The sequence below is a fragment of the Podarcis tiliguerta genome (assembly GCF_965153285.1).
Source record: "Podarcis tiliguerta genome assembly, chromosome: 2".
In the NCBI taxonomy this organism is placed as follows: domain Eukaryota; kingdom Metazoa; phylum Chordata; class Lepidosauria; order Squamata; family Lacertidae; genus Podarcis; species Podarcis tiliguerta.
Window position 1 is genome coordinate 19,073,029 of NC_139535.1, and position 27,181 is coordinate 19,100,209.

Below are 27,181 nucleotides of genomic sequence, written 5' to 3' on the forward strand. Positions count from 1 at the left end.
CACTCTTTGGAGTCTGAATACTAGGTGCTGGGATTCACAGGTGGGCAGAGTGCTGTTGTGCTCATGTCCAGCTTTGCAGGCTTTCTGGTTGTGTAAGAGTTAGGAACCTAGGCAGCTGCCACTCTGCTGAGCCTGTCCATTACTACATCCAGCTCAATAATTCATACGCAAAACTGGTAGTGTGTCTCCAGGATTTTAGGCAGAGGTTTCTCCCAGTCCTAGCTGGAATGGAACCCAGGACCTTCTGAGTGCAAAACAGATGCTCAACCACTGAGCTACATCTTTTCCCCAGTGCCATGTTGCCATGTCTGCTCTGGACCACACGGGTGGAAGGGGAAGCACAGGGCAAAAATGTCAGGCCTCTTGCAGCTCCTCTTCAAGCCAAAAATGGTCAGAGCAAAAACAGAAGAAGAAGAAGAAGGGCTGTCCCAGGTTGGGTGGGCTAATTAGTACATCAAAAGCCCAGAGACCAAAAGGAAAACACCCCAGTAAAAAGCAGTTTGATGAGAGGGCTAGAAGAAAAAAACACTCAGCCGTTTGCATTTGTTGCGGGACTATAACCCTGCTAAATTAGGCAGTTCTTCATTTCGGTTTGTTGTTCTTTTCCCTTTTCTTTTGCCCTGCCCTGCCGGAGCTCCGTGCAACTCTTGTTTTAGCACAGAATTCAGGGCAGAGGTGGCAGTGGCAGAATTGCGGCAAACTGTCATTATATCCCCAAGGCATGTGTGGTTGCAAAACGTGGGGTGGCAGAGAGTTCAAGTCCAGATGAAGGGACCTTTGTGGTTGGAGGAGTTGGCTGCGCAAAAAATAAACATAAGAAGAGGCCTGCTAGATCGGACCAAAGGTTCATCATCTAGCCCAGTGAACCAACTCTATGCCTATGGGAAGCCAGCCAGCCAGCCAGCAGGGCCTAACTTCAGCAGCACCCTCCCTGTTCGCAATTCCTAGCAACTAGCCTGCTGCCTCCAACACAGGAGGGGTAGCAAAGCCACTGTGGCTTGCAGCCATTGAGATCCTTATCCTCCATGAATTTGTTTAGTTCCCTTGTAATGCTGACCAGCTTTGTAGCTGTCTTTTGGAAGAGAGTTCCATAGTTTAAGGCACTGTGTGCCAAAGTAATGACATCGCCATTTGTTTTGCATGGGGGGGGGGCTGATCCACTCCCCTCAAGCCACTTTTTTTTAAAGCTACATTGAAACCATGGCTCTGGACCAGGCATCCCCAAACTTGGCCCTCCAGCTGTTTTGGGACTACAACTCCCATCATCCCTAGCTAACAAGACCATTGTTGCCCCAAAACAGCGGGAGGGCCAAGTTTGGGGGTGCCTGCTCTGGACTCTGGGGAAGGAGGAGGGTGTGAGCACAAGGCTAACCTAAACTATGGCTTAGTGTAATGTCTGAATATGAGGGACGCGGGTGGCGCTGCGGGTCAAAACACGAGCCTAGGACTTGCCAATCAGAAGGTTGGCGGTTCGAATCCCCGCGACGGGGTGAGCTCCCGTTGCTTGGTCCCTGCTCCTGCCAACTTAGCAGTTTGAAAGCATGTCAAAGTGCAAGTAGATAAATAGGTACCACTCTGGCGGGAAGGTAAACGGCGTTTCCGTGTGCTGCTGTGGTTCGCCAGAAGCGGCTTAGTCATGCCGGCCACATGACCCGGAAGCTGTACACTGGCTTTCTTGGCCAATAAAGTGAGATGAGCACCGCAGCCCCAGAGTCGGCCACGACTGGACCTAATGGTCAGGGGTCCTTTTACCTTTAGTGTCTGAACACAGGCTGTGCTTTGGGGATAAAGGAGGGGGAATAAGTATGTATGCTGCTCCGAATTCCTTGCAGGATGAGAGAAAAGTGTGTGTTTATTATATGTGATTGATACTATATGCCACCTGTTCTCTAATGCAACCTTTTGCTTGACAATTCCTGGGCCTGAGATGCAGGCATTTGATTTTTATACTGTACAGCCTTGGCTCATAATGCCAGCCTTCCTTCCCCTCTCTGATTTCCTTCCTTGCATAAAAGTTTCCAGTCCAAGCACCAGCAGGTGGACTGCCTTCCTTCACTTTCCAGGGTCTTTTTCACTGGCAGTGAAAATTCTGCAGGGAAGGCTGGCTGGTTACAAGATTGGCCAAGAAAAAGGTACATGGCCACGGGTTCAATTAAGTTCCACTTCTCCAATTTCTCCTACCCGCACCGCCCGAAATATTGTTTCCCCCCGCTTGAAGCTGAACTTTGTACGTTGGCAGGGGATCAGCCCCAGAGACAAGCAGATGCTCTGTGCTTTCTAGCCTAAATCCTTTAAGACTGGTAGAATTCAAATCCATTAAAAGTTTTTTTTTTCTAATGCACTAGAAAGGCTTCTCTGAAGCCTGCTGAGTATAAGCTTTTCTGTGGCACCAGGCCAGAAATTCAGCCTGCTTCTCCATGTTATTGAGGTCAGGCCTCCTTTTATTTTTTATTTTATGATCCCTGTCCACAGTCTTTACCATCTCCCTCCTCAGTTTCAAGCCATTCATGAATCCAGCTAGTGTATTTACCACACAGCCCTTCAAATATCTAATTAAAATGTTGAATACTACTGGACGGCTGCCAGCTCCAGCCAGAGCCTCCTCCCAGTATGTCACTAGACAATTGATCACTGTCGTTTTCCTGTCAATTTATATCCCTCTCGCATAACAGCAGTGTCTGGCCGGGAGCTTTCTGTGGTTTCATTATGGCTGTTATTATGTGCTCGTTATAGCTGAGGATCCAGAGGTCTTGAGCGGCTGCCACTGAGATGGGCACCGCGAATCCTGCCCTGTCACCATTGGCACCTAGGTCTTCAGACTCTTGATATACATCCATTTCTCTCCCTCGTGATGGAGGGCTGTGAAGAAACATATGGAAATGCCTGACAAAAAGTACTGGTTGGCGGTGCGTTTCTACAGACCAGAAAGGGAATACGGGAAAGGTTATTAGCTGCCTTATCCTAAGTCAGGCTGTTGGCTCATCTAGGCCTCTGCTGTCCAAAGTTTCCCTACTGTATCAGTGGCGCAGCTTGTCTGTGACACATGCCACTCAAATAGACACTCACATTGTTCTCAGTTGGCTCCCAGGACGAAGGGCAGGCATCCTGCTTTGTAAACTATTGTTATTGTTAAAATTTGTGTACTACCCTTCATCTGTAGATCTCAAAGTGGTTCACAAAATAATAAAATAAAATAAACACAAAATACATAATAAAAACAAGAACAGGAACAAACCAACAACCCCCTCCTTCCATCCGTTCCCATTTGTCCAGATTTTGCCCAGACTTTGGGGTTTTATTTATTTATGTTGCCTTTACAGTGGTACCTCGGGTTACATACGCTTCAGATTACATACGCTTCAGGTTACATACGCTTCAGGTTACAGACTCCACTAACCCAGAAATAGTACCTCAGGTTAAGAACTTTGCTTCAGGATGAGGACAGAAATTGTGCAGCGGCAGCAGGAGGCCCCATTAGCTAAAGTGGTGCTTCAGGTTAAGAACAGTTTCAGGTTGAGAACGGACCTCCGGAACGAATTAAGTACTTAACCCGAGGTACCACTGTATATCCTAAGGCACACAAGATGACATATGTCAGTGATGGCCAAACTTGGCCCTCCAGCTGTTCTGAGACTAAAACTCCCATCATCCCTAGCTAACAGGACCGGTGGTCAGGGATGATGGGAGTCGTAGTCCCAAACATCTGGAGGACCGGAGTTTGCCTATGGCTGACCCAAATCTTACAGACAGCTCCTCTTTCTGGGCTCAGAGCCCAGCACCCCAAGCCCACAGATAAGAACAACATCAAAGAAAGCCAATTAGCTTAATATCAAAGCAAGTGACTATAAATATATATGAGCTCACTGCTGCAATAACTGCCCATTAATTGTGGGGTTATCTTGACTACCAAGATGGCGTTTGCTGATTGCACATTGTAGTCCCAAAACAGCTGGAGGGCCAAGTTTGGCCATCACTGACGTATGTGGTTCTCCCCACCTCTTTCTACCCTCCCAACAACCCTTTGAGGTAGGTTAGGCTAAGTGTTGGGTGGGGGCGGTGGGCAAGGTTCCAAAAAACATTCGGACATTCGGGTTCCAAAAAACATTTGCAAAATGGAACACGCCGTTTGGGAGCCAAAACGTTAGACTCGCAAGGCGTTCGGGATCCAAGGTACTACTGCATATTGATTAAAGAGAAAGGACAAGTTGTTGTGGGGAAGTCTGCATTAAAATCCTTCACCCGACCATAGTTTTTTCTTTGGCCTGGCTATTTTGCTTCTTAAATATAGGGGCTTCCTCTGTCATGTGATCTATCACCCACCCACCCCCCGCCATCTGGTAGGTAGAGTTCAGCAGCAGCTCTCTACCTTGAGACCTGCTGTTTTGCGTAGTTTGGGCTTTAAGCGTCGCTGGGTCATGCATCACACTTAATGAAAAAAATAGACTCTTCTTTATATTTAGCCACTGAACGGGGCTTGGCTGTTTTTCTTTTTGGAAAGTATCTTGTAAAAACTTGGCTGCTTCTGAGTAGCCTGAGGTGTGTGTGTATGTGTGTGGAGGTGGGGGGGGGAAGGAGAAATAATTTAAGGCTTTGTCTGTTATGAAAGCTGTTTAAACAATAGCTAAATTACACACACTTCTCGGGAGCAGCTTACTTGAAGCTGCTTCGCTATGAACTAGTCGCCTACATCACGGAGCACAATCCCGCTGTGCTTTGTTTATTTTCAGCGCTTATCCCGAGAGTGGGTGGTGGGATACAGGAGCACCGGCTGTTTCAGAGACCACCAAGCAGGTGGTAGCTTGAGTGCCATACCTGGCCAAGTGGAGAAACTGGACAGAGTGGGGAGAAAAAAGAAGTCCTCTTTTTCATAGGATAATTCCTTACACCAGACATCTTTCACCTTTGTCCATCCAGACCAGTATTGTCTACTCGGACTGGCAGCAGATCTACATCATGTCAGGCCGAGGTCCTTCCCATTACCTTCCTCCAGGCTATTTTAACTGGATTGAACCAGGGATCTTCTGAACACAGAGCATGCGGCTCTGCCACTGAGCTACGCTTCCTCCCCATGACATGCATGTTTGGGTCACAGTTAAGGACTTGCCTTCCCAGTTCCCAGCTGCCCCTGACCCATCCCGTCGTCAAGCTGAGATGGAGGAGTCTCCAGAGCTCGAACCACAGGGACTTCACCACTTGAGGCCAAGACTTTAAAAGAGTCATGACTTCTTCCGGAGAATGCTGGGGGCTGTAGTTTGTTAAGGGAGCTGAAAAAAGTGACAGAAGTTTCTGGGAAGAGGGACTGATGGTTAAACCATCCTAGGAACGGTTGCTCTGTGAGGGGAATAGGAGTCTCCTAAGAACTGTCAGCGCCCTTGATGAACTACAACTCCCATGATTCTTTGGGGGAAGCTATGATAGTACTTCAAATGTGTGGCCATAGTCTTGTGAGCTACTGTCCACAGTATTGTCTCAATCCTACTAGAGGAGCAGAAAGGAACAGAAGGGCTGTGCCATGTCAGCAGCTTTTGGATCAGCCAGGCCTGGTGTATCTTCCAGGAGTCTGGTCCTTCTGCCTTGCCTACTCCACAGAGCATTTCCTGCAGTGCCGCACCTCAAGCCGCTGAGCTAGAGAACAGCCCCAGAGGCCTATAGCCCCGGCCTGCTCCTAATTTAGCATGGTTTCATAAACGCGTTGGCGATGGATGGCGCAGGGACCTAGGAGACAGGCAGATGGTAGCAGGACTGTTTCTGGATGGGAGATAGATACCAACCGTAGGCCCTTTTCTGCTGCACCTTCTCAGGAGGCAAAAAAACTGGAGGAGGCTGTGGAGCAGGACCAGTGAGGGGGCATGGCTTTGTGGGTAGGGTGGGTGGTCAAGAGGGCTAGACAGAGAGGCCCCGAGGGCCCATATTTGACCTCTTGGTATGAAGTTGCACATCATTGTTGGCCATCTTGACACAGGAAAGCCAGATCATCTCCAAGAGGGGTCTGTCCAGCGTCTGCTTGAGAGACCTTCCAGCAAGGGTGTGCCCACCCCCCTGCTAGGTGATTTGGTTCCATTGTCAAACTGCTCTTACCGACAATCAATGGCACTCGTGATAAATGATATATAGCTCATAGTTCATGATAGAATCATGGGCCTGGCTGCAGAATTTTGGCTTCCTTCATGTAGGCGAGCGATGGATCGCCTTGGATTATCATAGCTCCCACACCCCGCAGCACATCACTTGGCTTGGAGCAGCCGTCTGTTTCACTCGGCGAAACCAGCACAATTGATTCCAAATTCCTGTAAAAACATGTACATATACATAGCAGAGCAAGTACCGACGCAGTAAAAAAGCTTTTCTCCCCTCCAGGTAATTTTCGTTGTGTATGATCGGGTTGTTTAACCACACAGAGGTCTTTCTCAGGACTGGTTATTAAGATGGTTAAAAACCCCTGCAAATATTTAAAAAGCCCGTATGGGGGATCATGGTATCCAAATGACATACAAATCCAAAAAGTGTCTTTCTTTTTATAAAAATAAAGCCGCCCCTGCAATATTCCTCTATGTGATTCTTTTATTATCTCCTAGTTAAAACCAAACTGGAGCATCTGCAGTGCCATACCTCTGTTGCTTTCTTCTGCCTTTTCTATAATTAGCGATTATAATAAATATTTGCTCCGCTGAGCATTAAAAAGGTATGTGCTGCTCCGACATCTTTCAGACGTATAATGGGTAGGCACCAAACTGGCAGGAAGCACTTTATTTGCCTGCTATTAATAGCTCTTCAGGATTATAAATGGGAAATAGTTACTCATCTCACGAGTTGTTTTCCAAGTGGGTGAAATCTGCCATTTAAATAGATGGCTGCACATTTGGGCATTAGGAGCAGAGCAAGCAGCAGCTGGGGCCCGTCAGATGGATGGGAGTGTGCGAAGAGAGCGGTGCTTCTTCCGCCCCTGACAATGTTTTATTTGCAGTCCCTGTTAGTTATTTAATGTCAACATGCACAGTACGGCAAGATGCAGAAATGCAGAACAGTCATAAAACAACAAATAAGAGCAGGTAGTTGAAAAGCCGGCAGCCAAATGAAAATTGGCAGTCGCCTCACCCTGCCTAACGTTAGAGCCGGCCCTGAAGTCGTGCCATGGCTAGGAATGGCTCAGTCTCCTTTGGCTATGCCATGCTCTGTGGAAGCACTGGATAAAACACACCCACAACCTCCCCAACACTTTCAGCCTCAGGAATGGAGTTTTATAAATCCTTTAAAAAAAATATCTGTTTAGGGGTTCTCCTGAAAGAGGTTTGTTGGCTGCACACTAGTGAAAGCAGCATTTATTAGTGACTGGGAACCCCCCGCTTTTGTTTACAAAACTCCATTGGGGTTATTAACTAATAATGTGAAATCTAGCCTGGAAGCAGAAGGCATTATCCTCTATCACTTGACGCATCCAGGAGGGAGCAAGGAATTGTTATTGAGGTGGATAATAAAAGAGGGTTGAAATCAATCTCTTGAGTGCAGATATGAGATTAAAATTTGCCACCGGGTGGGTGGAGAATTCAAAAATGTGCGATCTTGCTTATTTTTTTCTTTTGGAGGAGCTCAAAGGCCATACCCACAGCAGAGGAGGGCGGTTCAATACCAATCGACGTGCATTTCATTAAAAAAACCAAAAAACTCCTAAAAAGTCACAGGTTTTCTTCGCAGTTCCCACGGAACAGGAGACAGAGGCTTCTCTTGCAGAAGCAATTAATCCTGTATTGCCTTCTGCCGCACTCCAGATTAAATACGCTGGACCTGGGAGTGTTATTTCAACAGCGAAGAGTGGGAAATTTCCTTGGGGAGGTATATTAAACAATATATACAGCCCTGTGAACCTTCCTGATGGAGAATCGAGAAACTGCTGGAAACCCTGATTTGTGTTTTTCTAAAAAGGGGATCTCTGTGAGTAGGTAGGAGAGGAGAGGCTCGGGAGCGACGTGCCATGTCTGTACTAGTATATTTTAGCCAATTCCAACAAAATCTGCAGATGCATATGCAAATTATCCTTCTCCCTTCTGCTAAGGATTATGAAGCTTGGGATTACTCAAAGCAGTACTAGGAAGTTACGCAGAGCATCAGTGCAGAGCAGGCAGGGTTTTTTTGTGTTGTTGTTTTTTTGCTGCTACAGAAAGCAGGAAGGAAGGAATGGCGCCTGTATATCCTATTTTTCAGAAGCAGTTGGGGTAGAGGGAAGCAGGGAGGTTCTAGCCAAGGATGTGCAACACAGTGTGCTTCAAAAGTTTGCCAAGAAAAGCTGGATTTTCTGATCTGTTCAAATGACGCAATTTGTTTCTTTGCTTCGTTTACTAGGGTTTATAGCGGCATGAGCGATGTGGCGCTTATGCAGCGGGAGTGCCGCCTCTTCTCCCTGTGCAACCCCAAATTCTGCTCCAGGGGGGTCCCCCAACCTCTGTGTGATGCTGCTGGAGGGAAGAGGAGAGGGGAATTCTGTTGCGCAAGCAGAATGGCAGCCTTGGAGACGACCCGCAGTCCACTTTTCACACAACAGCTCTCACAGCACCTATGGAATGTAGAAAAGAATACACGAAAACAGCACACCTAAAAACCAAGTTAGGGCTTGGCCTTCCTTCTCTTGCAAACCACAAGGTAGCGCATGTGCATTTCCTTATTTTCCAGGTTTGTGCTCCCGTTGTGATTGGGCAGGGAGCCAAGGAGGGCGATGGGATGCTGCTTCCTGGCCCCCATAGAAAAGAGCCTAGTAGACCTACGGTGGAGTGTGGGTGGAGAAGAAGCTGACTTCCTGGGCTTGAGGCTCATTGTCTTGGGGAGACATTGTATGGAGACATTGTATAGATTCTTGGGAGACATTGTATGGAGAGGGCAAGCTAGGGAATCCCAGTAGAAGGCTGGCTGGGACAAGGTAGACTGCGTGTTTTGCAAGCAGAACCTGCCGATTCAACAGTTGGAAGTCATAAAAAACATGATAGGGATGCATTTGAATTTGAAATTAGGTATAACAGGGACATGGGACACGGGTCGGCAGTTCGAATCCCCGCGACGGGGTGAGCTCCCGTTGCTTGGTCCCTGCTCCTGCCAACCTAGCAGTTTGAAAGCACGTCAAAGTGCAAGTAGATAAATAGGTACCGCTCTGGCGGGAAGGTAAATGGCGTTTCCGTGCGCTGCTCTTGTTCGCCAGAAGCACCTTAGTCATGCTGGCCACATGACCCGGAAGCTGTACGCTGGCTCCGTCGGCCAGTAAAGCGAGATGAGCGCCGCAATCCCAAAGTCAGCCACGACTGGACCTAATGGTCAGGGGTCCCTTTACCTTTTATAACAGGCACAATACAGATATAGAAACAGTTAAAATATATATAAATTAAAACTTAGTCACTAGCATATAACCTAAAATTATCATTTAAAACCGTAATCATTATGATAGCACAGCTTGTTCCCTAAGTTTTATGGCAATCGCACAGAATTTGGCTACCCTTAACATGATCTCAGGATTCTTGTCCTCTACCAGGGATTTTAGACATTGAAGTTTGGATTCATTTGGAGATTTTTGCATAGCAGGGGTAATAAATACTGAGCGTATATCCCCGTAAAAACGGCAGCATAACATAACTTAGGAGCAGTCGGAAGTTTTTACATTCTGCAAAAATGCAAAGCATGAATGAGAATGCCTCAATACCGGGTGCTGGGAATCACAGGTGAGGAGAGCAGACCCTCCAACTGTCCCTATTTTTTAGGGTCAGTCCTAGTTTCTGATTTGATACTGGAATGTCCTGCTCTTCCGTAGGACATCCTTATTTTCATTGGAGAAATGTTGGAGGGTATGGAGTTATGCGGCCCCCGAGCCAAAGAGATAAGTAACTATGCAACCTTTAGAAGACATCTGAAGGCAGCCCTGTATAGGGAAGTGTTTTAATGTTTTATCATCTTTTTATATATGATGAAAGCTGCCCAGAGTGGCTGGGGCAGGGTTTAAATAACACAATTGTTCTTATGGAATAGGATGTCCCTGTTTTCATCAGAGAAATGTTGGAGGGTACGGTGCGAGTGCTGCTGTTGCAACCCATCTTAGACCAGATCGTGACCCAATCAAGGGCCAGCCCGACCTGCCAACTGAAGATCAGTGGTTTTAAGCCGCCCAGATCCCCAAGCTTAGCTTTTAAAATGAAAAACCCTTATGCTTGTCATTGTGCTCCTAATAATCTGTGGGACGTGCCTGGAGAATGCAAGCTAAATGCCTCCCCGCTACTTCCCCCTGCATTCTTATGGTACTTCCTGATACCTGATCTTAATCTCCTCGGCTGTAAATTGAACTTGATGCTTAACAACATGGCGCTACATCACCCAAAGGCAGGCGTGGGAAGGTGTTGTCTAGGCGTATCAACGTGCCCGAGTTAGTTTGTCGTAGGAGCTGCGGTGTTGAGTTCTTGTCCAATACCAGACCAGTCCATCTGTGCAGATAATACGCTGCAAGCGGGAGAAGCAACTGTCTATGAATGAAGCGAAAGAGGTCACCAAAATATAGAACAGGCATAAGCAAACTCGGTCCTCCAGATGTTTTGGGACTACAACTCCCATCATCCCTAGCTAACAGGACGAGTAGTCAGGGATGATGGGAGTTGTAGTCCCAAAACTACAACTGGAGGGCAGAGTTTGCCTGATATAGAAGATCCCATGTACAGAAAGCTGATGACAATGTGCCTTTCATGGGTTTTCCATCCAAATACTAAGGATTGTACCATGGGGTACCCAGACTCTGGTTTCCGGAACACCAGGAGTCCATGAACTTCATTCAGGCGGTCTGCAGCTGGTCTGTGGATTTGTGGCTGAAGACAGGAGATAGCACATAACATTGCATTAAATGTTCATATTAACTTCCAATTGTATTTTATTGATTTTTATTTCTTACGTTGCATTATCATTTGAATTAGGCAGCAAATGTTCTGCTCACCTGCCATGCAGTTGCACTAAACCCACTAAAGCTGCAGTCCTATACAGTGGTAAAGGTAAAAGGTACCCCTGCCCATACAGGCCAGTCTTGCCAGACTCTAGGGTTGTGCGCCCATCTCACTTAAGAGGCCGGGGGCCAGCGCTGTCCGCAGACACTTCCGGGTCACGTGACCAGCGTGACAAGCTGCATCTGTCGAGCCAGCGCAGCAGACGGAAACGGTGTTTACCTTCCTGCTGGTAAGCGGTCCCTATTTATCTACTTGCACCCGGAGGTGCTTTCGAACTGCTAGGTTGGCAGGCGCTGGGACTGAACAACGGGAGCGCACCCCGCCGCGGGGAATCGAACCGCCGACCTTTCGATCAGCAAGTCCTAAGCGCTGAGGTTTTACCCACAGCGCCACCCGCGTCCACGGGTTAAATACTTAATTCATTCCGGAGGACCGTTCTTAACCTGAAACTGTTCTTAACCTGAAGCACCACTTTAGCTAATGGGGCCTCCTGCTGCCGCCGCGCCGCTGGAGCACGATTTCTGTTCTCATCCTGAAGCAAAGTTCTTAACCCGAGGCACTATTTCTGGGTTAGCGGAGTCTGTAACCTGAAGCATATGTAACCCGAGGTACCACTGTACTGTATGCCCTTACTTGGGAGTAAATCCCATTGAACTCAGTGAGCCTTCCTGCATGTAGGACTGCATTGTAAGTGTCACATAATAGGGGAGTTTTATTGGAGGGATTTCCCCTTAAAGATGACCTAAAGGCCTTTTAAATAGCCAAGCACATGGTAACACATTCCTGGACTATATACCATCTCGGATGACAGGTGGATGGGAGAGTTAAATGCTGCAATGCTTTCCTGTAAAGATAAAAAATAATAATACTTGAGCCACACACAAAACTTTCTGGTGACAGCCGGGAACCTCCTCCTAAGATCTAGTTTTCTGTACACAGAGAGCACTGAAATCATATCGCCCTCACCTGAAGTATCAAGTGGTCTGGTCTAGAAAAAGCATTTCCACATGATCCGCTGTTTTTTAGACCCATCAGATGGTCTCATTCACTTTAAGCGCAGCTATTGTCTTTTTGTCCAGTGTCTTTTGCTGTGATAGATTCTGCAGAGCTCATGGAAAAAAATCCAGCTTCCTGTGGGAATGAGCGCTGGCGTTTCTGACCTTTGGGGCTGTATGACACCCCACCCCCAATCCTCTTTTCTCCATTTTCCTTCCTGGTCTTTGTCTGTTTGTCTTCTCATCTTGCATTTCCTTCTTGGCAACCCTTTGGACCACATGTCACTCCTTCGATTTTGTTCTGTTTTGCCCTCTGCCAAAGCAAAACATTTAAGGATCTTCTTCCATTCTGCCAAACGCTGGTGGTAGCTTTTATTTCCCTTTTGTCTTCTGTCGGTTGTGCAAACATTTGCAAAGTGGTTCTTTTCAGCCTTCACGGGCACCCATAACTGCTGCGAAATTATAAAAGGCAATTGCTTTTTTTAAAGGTATGGCACGCTGCTCCCACTCCCCATGTGCCTGGGCTTGTTTAATGCTTCTTTGAAATAATTGCTAATAATTAACCCTGTTGTAATATTGTGATCCACGTTTATGGGTGCTGGTGGAGTCAAGGGTTTTAGAAAAACGGAGTGTAATAAAAAAAAAATGGGTTGGGGAAATTGTGCTTGGCTTTACTGCCTTTAACATTTGTTAGTAAGACTTTTGAAGATGAATCTAAACTGAATGTTTAGATTGTAAATTACCTTCAAAACCTCAGGTACAGATGTTAAACATTTGTCCAGAGCTGGGGTGTGTTTGTGTGTGTGTGTGTGTGTGTGTGTGTGTGTGTGTATATACACACATACAGTGGTACCTCGGGTTAAGTACTTAATTTGTTCCGGAAGGTCCGTTCTTAATCTGAAACTGTTCTTAACCTGAAGCACCACTTTAGCTAATGGGGCCTTCTGCTGCCGCCGCGCAATTTCTGTTCTCATCCTGAAGCAAAGTTCTTAACCCGAGGTACTATTTCTGAGTTAGCGGAGGCTGTAACCTGAAGCATATGTAACCTGAAGCGTATGTAACCCGAGGTACCACTATGTGTGTGTACACACACACACACACACACAGATTTTAATTTTAGTTTATGCACAAATGTACATAACAAAGCCCAGGCAGGTATTTCTCTCAAATGAAAAGTGGTCTCTCCAGAGGTTGCTATTTTGAGCAAAGGAGTGCTCTGTCTGTTGCTGGGGAGGGGCTGGGAAGAGCGCCTGGTAGCCATCTTAAAAGTAAAAATCACCCCCAATCTGTTCCTCTACCCAGGTTCCAGATGTGTGTGTTTTAAAAGGGCAATTATGCAGCTGGAATCCTGGCACGGGAAGTGACTGCTTTTCATTAAAACAACAGCAGGGTTCCATTTTAAGCATTTCATGTAACGTGTAATTTCCCCCTCCGTTTGTACAGTCAACTTAACATTGGAAGAGGCAGCTGGATCAGGCCAGTTGCCCGGCACACCCAGAATTCTGTTCTCACTGTGGCCAACTAGGTGCCCCATAGAGTCCCCAAAGCAGGACCTGGGTGCAAGAGCTCCTGTGGTTTCTAGCATCTGGTGTTCAGAAATATTACTGCCTCTGTCTGGAGGCAGAACAGGATTTCTTACCCCAGGATTGTTAATCCTCGGATTATAATCCCAGTCTATATGACATTTGAAGGCAGGGTGGGGGTCAGGGAAAGGTGGGTGGCCACTTTGGGCCCTCCAGGGAGTCCCATGTGGCCCACAAGGCTATTCCCCCAAACTATGCTCACCCTGTTAATCAGCTGGTGTGATTGGCAGGTGATGTCAGCTGACAGGTGGGGTTCAGTTCTGCACTGGCTGTGCCTTCCAAAGTAGCAGGATTTAACCACACCTGCTCAACAGGTAATGAGCGGAGCGTTCAATCCAGCTGGATGATGCTACGCCATCAGGGGCAGATTTTGGCAATCTTCCGTAATATTGCACCAGAATTGAGCGACCCCAAATGGATCTTCTCAATTACCGATTTCCTCCATTTTGCGCCCCCCTTGGCTCAGCATCCTGTGCTGGGAAAATCTCCCACGTCACCCTAAATTCTTTGCCGACGCCAGCATGTTCCCTGCAAGAAAGGTACCAGCAAAGCAGACCCCTCCATGTAGGTTTATTTTGACAGGTAGGTGGGGTCCCACCCACCTGTCAGATACCTTAGGTCAAACTTGACCAGTGAGCAGGAGATAAGAATCTGACCCACTGTGCCAAAAGGATTCCTGACCCCATCTCAAGGTGTTGAATGGCTGTCTTGCACCATTCAAAGGCCGCTCTAGTCTTCTGCAGGTATGTAAGTTCCCATGTTTGAAGCAGGACTGGGATTGCACTAGCCTGTCTATCACTGCCTCCTCCTAGTGCTTCTACCCATGCGCCTACCAGACACTCACTGTATGCTGTGCTCCAACAGGGGCACACATGTGTAGATGCAATCTGGATAATTGTTCTCTTGTCTCTGAACAAATGGGGGCCTATAAGTGATAAGATCAATGCACATAGGCTACTCTTCAGACATGAGACATGCACTGTACTCCATGCTCTGGTAACATCCAGATTAGATTACTGCAATTATCACACCAGGCTCCCCACACCTGGTTTAGAGGCTAGTTTTTCCTAAGAAGGAAGGAAATTGAGTCAGCGGTGTCTGCTTTTGCTCTAGATGTTGTTGAATCTCGCCTGGATCACATCCACTTGCTATTAACATCCGTGAACACGTATGGATGTTAAGAGACCGAAATGAGAGGGGGGCGTTAACTGATCCCAGTGACATTAAAAAATGGCCTCAAATGACCAGAACCAGGCTTCAGGTGTTGCAGCAATATTTCTTTGCCAGCTTTGGCTTTCAGGTCGTGTTGTGATACTTCTAAGCCTTCATTGACGGCTATAACCATTGTAGCAGATGGTCAGGAATTCAGTATGGCTTCCAGACACACTTCTGAATGAGGGTGGGTCTATCCAACAGCTTTTTAGTCACGGCAGCTACATGAAACTGCCATATTCAGTGTACCTCTGAATTTGGTTGGTGAGGAACAGCAGAAAGAGGGGACAATGGCCACCATGCTGTGCTTCAGGCTTCCCCTAAGGACATAAGAATCAGGCCAGTGGCCCATCTAGTCCAGCATCCTGTTCTTTCAAAGGCTGACCTGTGTGAAACCCACAAGCCAGGACTTGGGTGCATGAAGACTCTGCCTGGTATGCAGAAGCTCTGACCTTGGAGGCAGAGCATAGCCGTTGTGGCCAATAGCCTTTCCAGAGGGCTTCTCAGGGGCGCCTGATTGGCTGCTGCTGTGGGAAGCAGGATGCTGTCGGACTCCACATGGGCTTGATCCAGCAGGGCTTAACATTCTTAAGTTAACCCTATTAATGCCTCTTGCATGCGCCCAATTTTAATCACTCTCTTCTAGGTCCGCAGAAAAACCTCTGATAGTTTGTTTGTGTGTTTGTGTGGACATCATTTATTCCCTGCCCTGTAGTGACTTGGAGGGCAGGTGTGTTCGGGGGTCCGTAACCCTTGCCCCAAGCCCCACAAAAGACCTAGTTATACTAAATGCACCTTGATCTCTCTCTCTTTCCCATCCCTTCGAAGCCTGAAAAAGGGAGAGGAGAGTGGGAAGGGATGATCTCCGCAGCCCAAGGCAGAGTTGCTTGGGAATGCAAGAGAAGCAAGTGTCTCCAGCGGCTTTGTGGGGGGAGGAGGGAGGGAATTCTGAGTGCCCATTATCCCCCAGGAACAAAAGCCCCTCTGTCTGTGCCACCTAAACAGCAGCCAGAGCTGGTGTGATGTGAATCGGCGTATGTGAGCTTCGAGGGCAGCGTGCCAAAGTAGCATCAGTGAGCGCGAGTGTCCCGGCCGTCTTGCTTACTTACCTAAAATAAGCATGGAGAGCTGGACTTTGGAGCTTAACAAAATGCTGGCTGTTAGAATCACAAGAGCCATTGTGCTCAATTGCCCTGGCACGAAGGTTACGCACACGGGCGCCTGTATGTGTACGAACCCCCTGTGTTCCAGGTAGAGCAAACCCTGGAGAGGGGAACGTCAACCCGCAAGGAAATCTAGGTGATCCTTCCGTTCCAACCACTACATTTTGAGAGACGTGGGCAGAAAGGTACCACGAGGATAACATGCAACAGGCTTTACATCCCAGAGAAGGACGATCTGCTCTGCCAAGGAGTGTGGTGGAGTCTCCTTCTTTGGAGGTCTTTAAGCAGAGGCTTGACAACCATATGTCAGGAGTGCTCTGATGGTGTTTCCTGCTTGGCAGGGGGTTGGACTCGATGGCCCTTGGGGTCTCTTCCAACTCTATGATTCTATGACCCATCTTCCAGAGTTTTGGCCCGTTTTGCATAGAATTCCTAAACTCTCTTTAAGAATCTGTGAATGGCATTATCAGATTGAACTCACATCATACGGTGTGCAGGATCCTGTCTTCCAACTAGCCAGGATCAAAAGGACGGTGGAAGTGGTTCTGTGACAACAGGGAGACTTTGAGAAAACTGTGTCTGAAGGACAGCCCTTTGGGCTTCTGCGCAAACTGCAAATCAACTCTTCCAACAAATAGAGCTCCAGCAGCTCTTGTTGCTTTCGCCATTGCTGTGGCCAGTGGCGTAGCGTGGGGGGTGCAGGGGGGGCCGGCCGCACCGGGCGCAACATCTGGGGGGGGGGCGCTCGCACTCGCAGCTCTCTGCCCCTACCTGGCTCACTCACTCTCTCTCACTGCAGTGCTGGCTGTGCGAATCCGATCCGAGCCGCCGGGTCGCCGCCCACTGTGGAGGGGAGGGTGCCAGGCGTGCGGTGCGGTGCGGAGAGAGAGCGAGGGACTATCTGGGGGAGGGACAGTGCAGCGGGGGGGGGGCGCAAATTACTTGCCTTGCCCCGGGTGCTGACAACCCACGCTACGCCACTGGCTGTGGCAGTTTTTAGACAGCAGAAATGGCAGCCTAACAGGTCACTTACTGCTATTTCACAATATAGAATTGGAAGGGATACCAAGAGTCATTTAATTCAACCCTGCAGTGCAGGAATCTCAGCTAAAGCATCCATGACATATTGCATTTTGAACATTTTCGTCTGATCCGATACAGGAGACATGGAGAAGGGGCAAAACAGCTGCCCCAGAATGACTTTTAGGATGCTTAAGATGCTTGTCCTTTCGCTGGGGAATTAAATCACAACAAAAGCGACACTGATTTCGAAGTGATGTTGGCAGAGATCTCAGAAGAGTTGAGTAGTAACATCCCTGTCAATAATTTCCCCCCGCCCCGTTTTCAACCACTGTCAAGAAACTGCGATGAAAAGCTTCCGGATTGGAAGCTTTAACTTTTCTCCCCTTCCACAAGGTCAAGCAAAACAGCAGCAGCAGCAGTAACAACAAAGGGAGACTTTGGCCCAGAGGACAGCCTGTTCCTTCCCTCCAGCAGGCCCTGAAAGTCGTGGCCAGTCACACTTCGATAACGCTTGTCCTGCCAGGGAATTGGAGTGTGCTGGTGCAAAGAGCACTCCCAGCGCCGGGATTTCACTGGGGAAAGTATCGCCTGGGGCTCTGCTCTCACCACCAAGGCAACTTTGACCTTTCACGCCTTCATGGGCAGTCTCCATAACAACGGATTAAGAACTGGGAGGATCTGTGGTTTTGTCAATAAGACCCGGCTAGTTTTGCACCCCTTCACCGGCCTAGCGCTGTTGTCTGCTGGGCTCTGATTTTTCTGATTTTGCAGAGTCGGATGACTAGCACCCGCAAACTTCCCTCCTTTCTGGGAATCATCTTGTGCTCGTTGTTACGACTGCTTCCTCCATTCTATTTGCACTTCTTGGCTCTGTTGCTGCACCTTGCTTAGAGATGATCCGTGATTTTGACACCCTGATTATAAGAGATAATTCTCCTCTAGCCCTATGGAATCCACTTCCAGGTTGTAAACACCCTTTCAGCACCCTACTATGTACATAGTAGATGCATCTGTAAACAGCTGTTGCCATGCAGTTTATTTTTCTGATGAGATGAATCTGGTGCCCTCCCGTTTTTTTTCACTGGTTCTGCAGATTTTTTTATTTTTATTTTTACTGGAGGGTTGGCTGTTTGCAGTGCTGATTGGCTGATGGCTGGCTGTCTACAGTACTAAGTGGCTGGTGGCTGTGAGGCTTCCTTCCTGGAGCAGTTCACGTTTTTTACAGAGGAATTGTGCTTTTGAAAAAGCATCAGCTGCAACACCAACACTCGTGCATTTATCCTTTAATTCAGGCATAGGCAAACTCCAGATGTTTTGGGACTACAACTCCCATCATCCCTAGCTAACAGGACCAGTGGTCAGGGATGATGGGAGTTGTAGTCCCAAAACATCTGGAGGGCGGAGTTTGCCTATGCCTGCTTTAATTCAACACCTTAAAAAAAAAAACACCCTTTTTTGTGAAACTGTTTTGGAGAAGGGGGTTTAGCGACTAGATGACCCTTATGGTCCCTTCCAACTTTCTACAATTCTATGACTCTAGGCCCACAACTATTGGTGAGTTCACACTGTGTACACTGTGCAGTGGCGTAGCGTAGGTTGTCAGCACCCGGGGCAAGGCAAGTAATTTGTGCCCCCTAACCCGGGGCAAGGCAAGTAATTTGCGCCCCCCCCCCCCCGCTGCACTGTCCCTCCCCCAGATAGTCCCTCGCTCTCTCTCCGCACCGCACACCTGGCACCCTCCCCTCCACAGTGGGCGGCGACCCGGCGGCTCGGATCGGATTCGCACAGCCAGCACTGCAGTGAGAGAGAGAGCCAGGTAGGGGCAGAGAGCTGCGAGTGCGAGCGCGCCCCCCCCCCCAAGATGTTGCGCCCGGTGCGGCCGGCCCTCCCTGCACCCCCCACGCTACGCCACTGACACTGTGCAACCCAGTTGTCAGCTGATCAGTGCTGGGCAAGGAAGCCCTGCTCCAAGCACCATAGAACCAGCTTCCTTCAATCTCAGTACTGAAGGAGGATAACTATGTCCATCATGAAACATTGTGAATATCTTTCCACAGTGTGGGGGATAGGGGCGGCCTCATATTACATAGTAGACCACACCGCTTGCCTGCTTCAGTCCCCAGTATCTTCATTGTAATAGATATTGGGTAGCAGAGCTGGATGAAATTTTGGTGCACCACAACCAACCAGAGGAGGTAATACAGTGGTACCTTGGTTCTCGAACATAATCCGTTCCAGAAGACCGTTTGACTTCTGAAACGTTCAGAAACCAAGACATGAAGGGCTGGCTGCAAGTTCAGTTGGAAAGATTGAAAGACACGCAGCGGAAGCTGTTCAAATTCCAAGGCATGTTTGAAAATGAAAGCAATTACTTCCAAGTTTTTGGCATTCAAAAACTGAAACTTTCAGCTTCTGAGACGCTCGAAAACTGAGGCACCACTGTACTGGGTTAAGCCGTGGGGGGTGGTGTTCTTTTTCAGTCCGCTGGTCACATTTTCTTCTGGACAACCTTCCGACAGCCACTTTGCAGAGGTGGGCAGGGCCAGGGGCAAAACTAGGCAGAGGAACAAATATAAATTTTAGCTTTTGTAAAGTAGGCTATTTTCTACACACCTGCTCCTCCATCCACTCTACACTGTATTTAGGCAAAAAAGAGCCGTTCATTAGAATTCAAGGATGCATTCTTCCAGCCAGACCAGAACGCCTGGGGCACAAATCAACACCAGTGAGGGGTGTGGGCTGAGGAAAGTTCCCAGGGCTAGTCATCTAATCCAGGGGTCAGCAAACTTTTTCAGCAGGGGGCCGGTCCACTGTCCCTCAGGCCTTGGGGGGGGGTGCGGACTATATTTTGAAAAAAATAATGAACGAATTCCTATGCCCCACAAATAACCCAGAGATGCATTTTAAATAAAAGCACACATTCTACTCATGTGAAACACCAGGCAGGCCCCACAAATAACCCAGAGATGCATTTTAAATAAAAGCATACATTCTGCTCGTGTGTAAAAACACCAGGCAGGCCGCACAAATAACCCAGAGATGCATTTTAAATAAAAGCATACATTCTACTCGTGTGTAAAAACACCAGGCAGGCCCCACAAATAACTCAGAGATGCATTTTAAATAAAAGGACACGTTCTACTCATGTAAAAACACGCTGATTCCCAGACCGTCCGCAAGTTGGATTGAGAAGGCGATTGGGCCGGATGCAGACCCCTGGCCTTAGTTTGCCTACCCATTATCTAATCCAGGCATGTCCAAAGTCCGTTTCAGGGGCCTAATCTGGCCCGCCGGTTGGTTTAAGCCCCTGTGGCCGTTTATTTTCTGGGGTAAAACCCTCAACAATTTCAACCCGAAAATATCTCAACAACTCTTGGGTAAAATCATAAGAAGCTCAACAACTTCAATCCTAAAAAAAGGTTAGCAACTTTGGTCGGCCCTCACGGCCCTTCATTTCATCAAATCTGGCCCTCTTTGAAAAAAGTTTGGACACCTTCTAATCCAACCTCCTGCAATGCAGGAATCTTTTGCCCAATGTGGGGCTTGAACCCACAACCCTGAGATTAAAAGTCTCATGCTCTACCATCTGAGCTATCCCAACAATCAGAGAAAGTCCTGGATGGCTTCAGTCAGACCTTGGGGGCTCTGTGTTCACAGGGGGGCTTCCTATGAATAGAATCAGTTCGCTGGATGAAGTCAGTGTCCTAACTTCCTGGCAGGTGGGTTGCTGTTGTTTTCCAGTAGCGGGCAGGGCAGGGCAAGGAGGTCAGCACAGTGCAAATGCACCAGCAGAGGAGCGTTTGCACCACACCACCCTCCCTGCTATCTTGCCCCTCCCAGCCCATGACTGCAACCCACCTGCCAGTTGGCTGCTATGAGATGCAGGATTCTGAATTAGATTAACTTTTAATTTGATGCAGCAGGGCTTTTTTATGTCCTTATGAAAAGGTGTAGGCAACATGTAATACAGTTTTTTAAACTGGAGAGGGAATTATCAGATCATTCCAATGTTTCTGATATGAGGAGCTCCTTTCCCTTCTACATTGTCAGCCGAAGCAAATGGAGAATTATGCAAATACATGCAACTTGCATTATTCAGCTTTTTTAAATGAAGAATTTGGATTCCCTTGATGTAGGCTGAGGATTTTCTTTTGCACAAAGCTTTTGCGGGAAAAGTGACATTTGGCCACCAGCTCTAATTTCAGCAGAAGATATGCTAACGAGGTTAATAACATACAAATTTCTTTCAGCTCTTGTTTCTAAGACTCAGTGCTGGTTTAATACTGGACATGCATAGATGAAGAGTTGGGAATCACTGGAAGAACTAAGCTGATCTTGGCTTTTGTGGGGGGAAATAGGACTGATTTGCTTTGACAATTATTCTCTCCCACTTAATCTGTTGATTATGTTGCTCAGATATCTGCAGACGTGGTTCGATTATGAACATGGTGATATTTTTTTGGAATTTAAATAACTGCAGCAAAAAACGGCAATTGTGTTGGAACCGTATGGACATAATCCTCCAGCATTGAAAAAAATGGGTTTTGGGAACATGGAGTTTAGTCTTAATGGCGAAACTGACTGAATAAGGCCACATGAGAGCTTTTATTTATTACATCCATATCCTGCCTTTCCTCTAAGGATCTCAAGACAGATTACACAATCACACATTTCCCCAATCCGCCTACCTTTGTTAGGAGATGTCAGGTAGTCATATACCGAAATTTCCTGATCTCCTTTGTTTGCTTACAAGAATGCAGAATATAATTTAGATATATGTGAGACCTTTCCAGTGCTATAACCTCTTTATACAGTGGTGCCTTGCAAGACGAAATTAATTCATTCTGCGAGTTTTTTCGTCTTGTGAATTTTTCGTCTTGCGAAGCACAGTTTCCCATAGGAAATGCATTGACGGTTTCCCATAGGAATGTATTGACGGTTTTAAGAAAAAGGCGCAAGACGTTTTCATCTTGCGAAGCAAGCCCATAGGGAAATTCATCTTGCGAAGCAACTCAAAAAACAAAAAACTATTTCGTCTTGCGAGTTTTTCGTCTTGCGAGGCATTCGTCTTGCGAGGTACCACTGTACTATGTGAAATTTCTTTATAATGAAAGAGTAAGGGAAAGAGTTGATATCTGCTAGTCTTTTCGAGATGAATTAACCACACTTCCTCTTGTGTCTCCCCCTCAACCTTGTCTCTCTTGTAGAATGAGTATGATGCCTCTGGGGGCACTCCTTCTTCCTGCTCTGTGTTTCCTGGGTGCCGTAATTCCGCCGGGACTCCAGTATGCCACCTTTTCGCACAACGCCACCAAATTCCTCCATCTGATCATGGATCCCAACTCGGGGACTCTCTACCTGGGGGCTACAAACTTCCTCTTCCAGCTGACGTCGGGCCTGGCGCTGGAGGAAGCCGTCTCTACTGGGCCTTCTTTGGACAGCAAGGATTGCCTCCCGCCCGTCACCAGGCAGGAATGCCCCCAAGCGCAGGAGACGGACAACTACAACAAGCTCTTGCTGGTCAACTCGCCCAAGGAGGAGCTCATCGTTTGCGGCAGCGTGTGGCAGGGCATCTGCGAGAAGAGGAGACTCGGCTTCATCGACCGCGTCCTCTTCCAGCCCCAGACGCCGGGGGACACCCAGTACGTGGCAGCCAACGACCCCAACATCTCTACCGTGGGGCTGATCGGATACGCCAAAGACAACATGCCGCTGCTCTTCGTTGGCCGGGGCTACACCAGCCGGGGGGTCGGGGGCAGCATCCCCCCCATTACCACTCGCAATCTCGGGACCCACCCTGGGCAAGACCCGCACTCCATCTTCTCCTACGAGGAAACGGCCAAGCTGGCCGTGGGCCGCCTCTCGGAATACAACCACCACTTTGTCAAGTCGTTCACGCACGGCTCCAGCGTCTACTTCCTCTTCTACCGGCGGGACCTCAAGTCGCACTCCCGCGAGTACCGCACCTACATTTCCCGCATCTGCCTGGACGACGTGCACTATTACTCCTACGTGGAGCTGCCCTTGCTCTGCCGGAGTAAAGGGAAGACGTACAGCCACCTCCAGGCCGTCTATGTCTCCCAGCCGGGCAGGGAAGGCGGTGTCGGCGGCACAGCCCGGGGAGACGTGCTTTTTGTTGCCTTCTCCGCCTGGCAGGCTTCTTCTGGGAAGCTGAGCGAGGAATCTGCGCTCTGCCTTTATACGATGGACGAGGTGGACCGCCTCGCCACGCGGACCAGGGACCTTTGCTACACCAAGGACGGGAAATCAGAAGAAGGTGTCGAGGTGGCTTATATAGAGTACGACGTCAGCTCCAACTGTGTCCAGCTGTCGGCGGTAAGTGGGGTGTGTGTGTGTGTCCTGCGATGTGCAATGTGGGAACCCACAGCTTGAAGGGGGCAAGATGGCGTTGATTGTGCCAGAATGGTACAATGGCAGGAGGTAAAGGGACGCGGGTGGTGCTGTGGTCTAAACCACCGAGCCTCTTGGGCTTGCTGATTTGGAAGGTTGGCGGTTCGAATCCCCATGACGGGGTGAGCTCCCGTCGCTCTGTCCCAGCTTCTGCCAACCTAGCAGTTCGAAAGCACGCCAGTGCGAGTAGATAAATAGATAGCGCTGTGGCGGGAAGGTAAACGGTGTTTCTGTGTGCTCTGGCTTCCATCATGGTGTTCTGTTGCGCCAGAAGTGGTTTAGTCATGCTGGCCACATGATGCAGAAAGCTGTCTGTGGACAAACGCCGGAAAGAGAGATGAGCGCCGCAACCCCAGAGTCACCTTTAACTGGACTTAATCGTCCAGGGGTACTTTCCTTTGCGAGTTCCACAGATCAGAGATACGTAGGCAGAAGATGGGTGGGTGCCTTTCCTGGTTGATTTCTGCACAATTTGAACTATTTCAGCACAAGTTTCTGAATCTCAATTGTTAAAAAACAACAACGCACCTTTCCTTACCCCAGTGAAATTCCCTCTGTGGGTGGTGGTGGGTGGGTATGTACTAGGAATGGACCTGTTTGTGGAAAAAGTACAGGAGGCATTCAACATGGTGCTAGGCTGATGGTTTTGTCGGGATAGGCAGTTCTGATGGAATGATTACCCCATCTCCTTCCCCCTGCCTGCTGTTCTGGGGGTTCTCAAGCACTGGCAGGAAACTCCATTGTGCAGGTGGAAGTTCTTGTGCAGGGCATCTGCTGATGTGGGGCTCACCCTATGGGTTGTAGCCAAGTGGCTTCTACTCAAGAGTAGACCCATTGAAGTTAATGAAACCAAAGTTAGTAATGCCTGTCAGCTTCAGTGGACCTACTCTACCGTTAGCTACAACAACCCTATGAGCTGTGTTCAGTCATGGAACTCAGTAGAAATTCCTGGGCTCCACAGCCTTTGATTCTTCTGCGTGTCCTTTTTTTTTTTTGCACCAGCCTCTGTTTGATGGATCTTGGGGTTCTAGTAAAAACCAAAACCAAAACCCTAAGTCGATCTCGCGAGCCTGAAGTCTGCCCACCCCTGCTGTCAGGGAACTGCCATCGGAGCTGGAGGCGGAGAGAAGGCTCCAGAGGGATGCCGGAGAGGGTCCCAGTAGGGAGAGAGGCAGCCCATCCACTGGGGAAGGAAATCAGCGTAACACCAGTGGAGAAGGGGGGCAGATGGGGGAATCGGAGAGGTGGCTCCAGGACTCCTCCCCGGAGACCAGCGGAGAGAGTATGGGTACTCCGCTGCCCACACCCTCCCTGCGCAGAAGACTTCCGCGCAGGGAGAGTAGGAGGAGACTGGGCGTCAAACAGCTTTTATGCTGGAAGAGGTTCAAGAAACGCCCACTGACGGATTCTGCCAGCGATTGAGGCAGCCACGGAACTTGAGGCTGTCCAGACAGAAAGGGTTCAACCAGGTAACCTAGCCAGGAGTGGCGGCAACTTACGCACGAGCAACCCCTAGAACCATTACACCTGCCATCGACCACTTTCCAAGAAAGTAAAAAATTGTTAAATCATCGGCCACTTACGGAGGAAAGGTTGCCGATGAATGTTTTCAGTTGACTCAGGTAGATATTAGCCTCACTTCAACACCTCTTTGCATCTCGGAGAAATATGATGAAGTATAAAAGTAGTAATACTTGAAATGCGTATAACAATTAAGTGCGTTATATAATGAGCACTGCAGGAATCAAAATCTCTGCATTACACATTACACCTGGTTGTTTAGAGTTCTATAAACGATGATTTATAATTCAGAAATAATAACTCCGGCGCAAGTCTTTCGAATATATGTTTGTACTGTTTTCCTCTTAGAAAAAAGACGGAGACGTCGGAGAGGGAGTGGTCAGGGAGGCAGATTTAATCGCCCATAGCTGAAAAGCTCTTCTTGCTTGCAATTATTGTGGTCAGCCTTAAACCTAGTCACCTTAAACCTATACAGTGGTGCCTCGCAAGACGAAAAGAATCCGTTCCGCGAGTCTTTTCGTCTTGCGGTTTTTTCGTCTTGCGAAGCAACCCTATTAGCGGATTAGCGCTATTAGCGCTATTGGCAGTTTAAGGGCTATTAGCGGCTTTTTAAGGCTTAAGGGATTAGCGGTTTAGCTGCTAAAAGGCTATTAGCAGCTTAGCGCTTCAGAAAAAGGGGTTGGGGAGCAAAAAAAAACTCAAAAATTTTCGTCATTTTCGTCTTGCAAAGCAAGCCCATAGGGAAATTCGTCTTGCGAAGCGCCTCTGAAAACGGAAAACCCTTTCGTCTTGCGGGTTTTCCGTCTTGCGAGGCATTCGTCTTGCGGGGCACCACTGTATTACGGTTGCCACAATGGAATGTCTAAGTGCCATTCCCCCCCCCCCTCCGCAGTTGTTGTTGGTGGATATTTTCATTTCTACACAGCTTTATATTTTAAAGAAAAAACTCTCAAAGCCGTTTACAGCACATTAAAACATCAAATAAAATAATCCAGAACAAAAATTCAAGCTTCAAGGAAAATATTTCAGACCCTTTTCTAAGTGACATTTTGCTTTCCCCATATATATTTCCCTACTTAATTTATATAGCAGCCCCATAACAGAAGTACTCTAGGAAGCCAGTGTGGTGTAGTGGTCGGAGTGTCGGACTAGGACCTGGGAGATCCGGGTTCAAATCTCCACTCAGTCAATCCCCACTGGATGAACTTGGGCCAGTCACAGCCTCTTAACCTTACCTCATTGGGTTATTGTAGCGATTAACTGGAGGAGGAAGGTGAACCATGCACTCCTAAGTTCGGATATACATACATGCAATAAATGAGCACTTCTGTTTACCTGCTTAAGAAAGCTGGAGAGTCCAGCCAGATAATAATAATTTATTATTTATACCCTGCCCATCTGGCTGGGTTTCCCCAGCCACTCTGGGCGGCTTCCAACAGAATATTAAAATACAATAGTCTATTAAACGTTAAAAGCTTCTCTAAACAGTGCTGCCTTCAGATGTCTTCTAAAAGTCTGGTAGTTGTTTTTCTCTTTGACATCTGGTGGGAGGGCGTTCCACAGGGCGGGTGCCACCACCGAGAAGGCCCTCTGCCTGGTTCCCTGTAACTTGGCTTCTCGCAGCGAGGGAACCGCCAGAAGCCCTCGGCATTGGACCTCAGTGTCCGGGCAGAACAATGGGGGTGGAGACAGCAGTTGCCATCCTGGCACCCAGAGATCTCCATGCAGTCGCAATTGGAACTGCGCCAGTCACAAAAATGGGAAATTTCTAACACTGCATGTGTTGAGGGAGCTTACACCCATATTCAGTGAAATGTGTTAACAAGCCCAGTTCCTTGGAGAGTGAGGGAGCACCTTCCCTTTGGGAAAAGGACATATCATCTTCTTTTTCTCTTCTTTGGTGATCACTCGTAGTCGAGTAAGGTTGTTTTCCATAAACACGGTTTTAACAGTGAGTCCGTGTCTGTGGAGGCCAGTTCTGGATCCACACGTCCTTCCACAGTGGGGACATTGGTTTCCTGGTGGGAGTTGATCATGGTGTGGATTTGCCAAGCGTGCCTTCCTTTAAGCACGTTTTCCCCTTGCGTCCTGAGTTCGAGTGTCTTCAAAGCCCACGACACCTTTGGTAAAGGCTGCTCTCCAACTGGTGTGCTCGCAGGCAAGTGTTTCCCAATTGTTGGTGTTTATACTACATTTTTAAAAATTTGCCTTGAGACAGTCTTTAAACCTCTTTTGTTGACCACCAGCATTACGCTTTCCATTTTTAAGTTTGGAATAGAGTACAGTGGTACCTTGGGTTACAGATGCTTCAGGTT

The 27,181-nt window shown here is 48.1% G+C and overlaps 1 protein-coding gene and 1 long non-coding RNA gene across 2 annotated transcripts in view; one reads left to right on the forward strand and one right to left on the reverse strand.

Annotated features, from left to right (window-relative positions):
- The window catches only part of LOC310671182, a 361,314-nt gene that overhangs the window by 129,419 nt on the left and 204,714 nt on the right, over positions 1 to 27,181 (reverse strand). The window lies entirely within an intron of this gene.
- The window catches only part of PLXNB1 (plexin B1), a 160,750-nt gene that overhangs the window by 41,065 nt on the left and 92,504 nt on the right, over positions 1 to 27,181 (forward strand). The window contains exon 4 of the mRNA XM_083424540.1: positions 22,142 to 23,270. Coding sequence (XP_083280666.1) covers positions 22,143 to 23,270 — 1,128 coding nt within the window. The 5' untranslated portion in view covers position 22,142. The remainder of the gene's footprint in view (positions 1 to 22,141; positions 23,271 to 27,181) is intronic.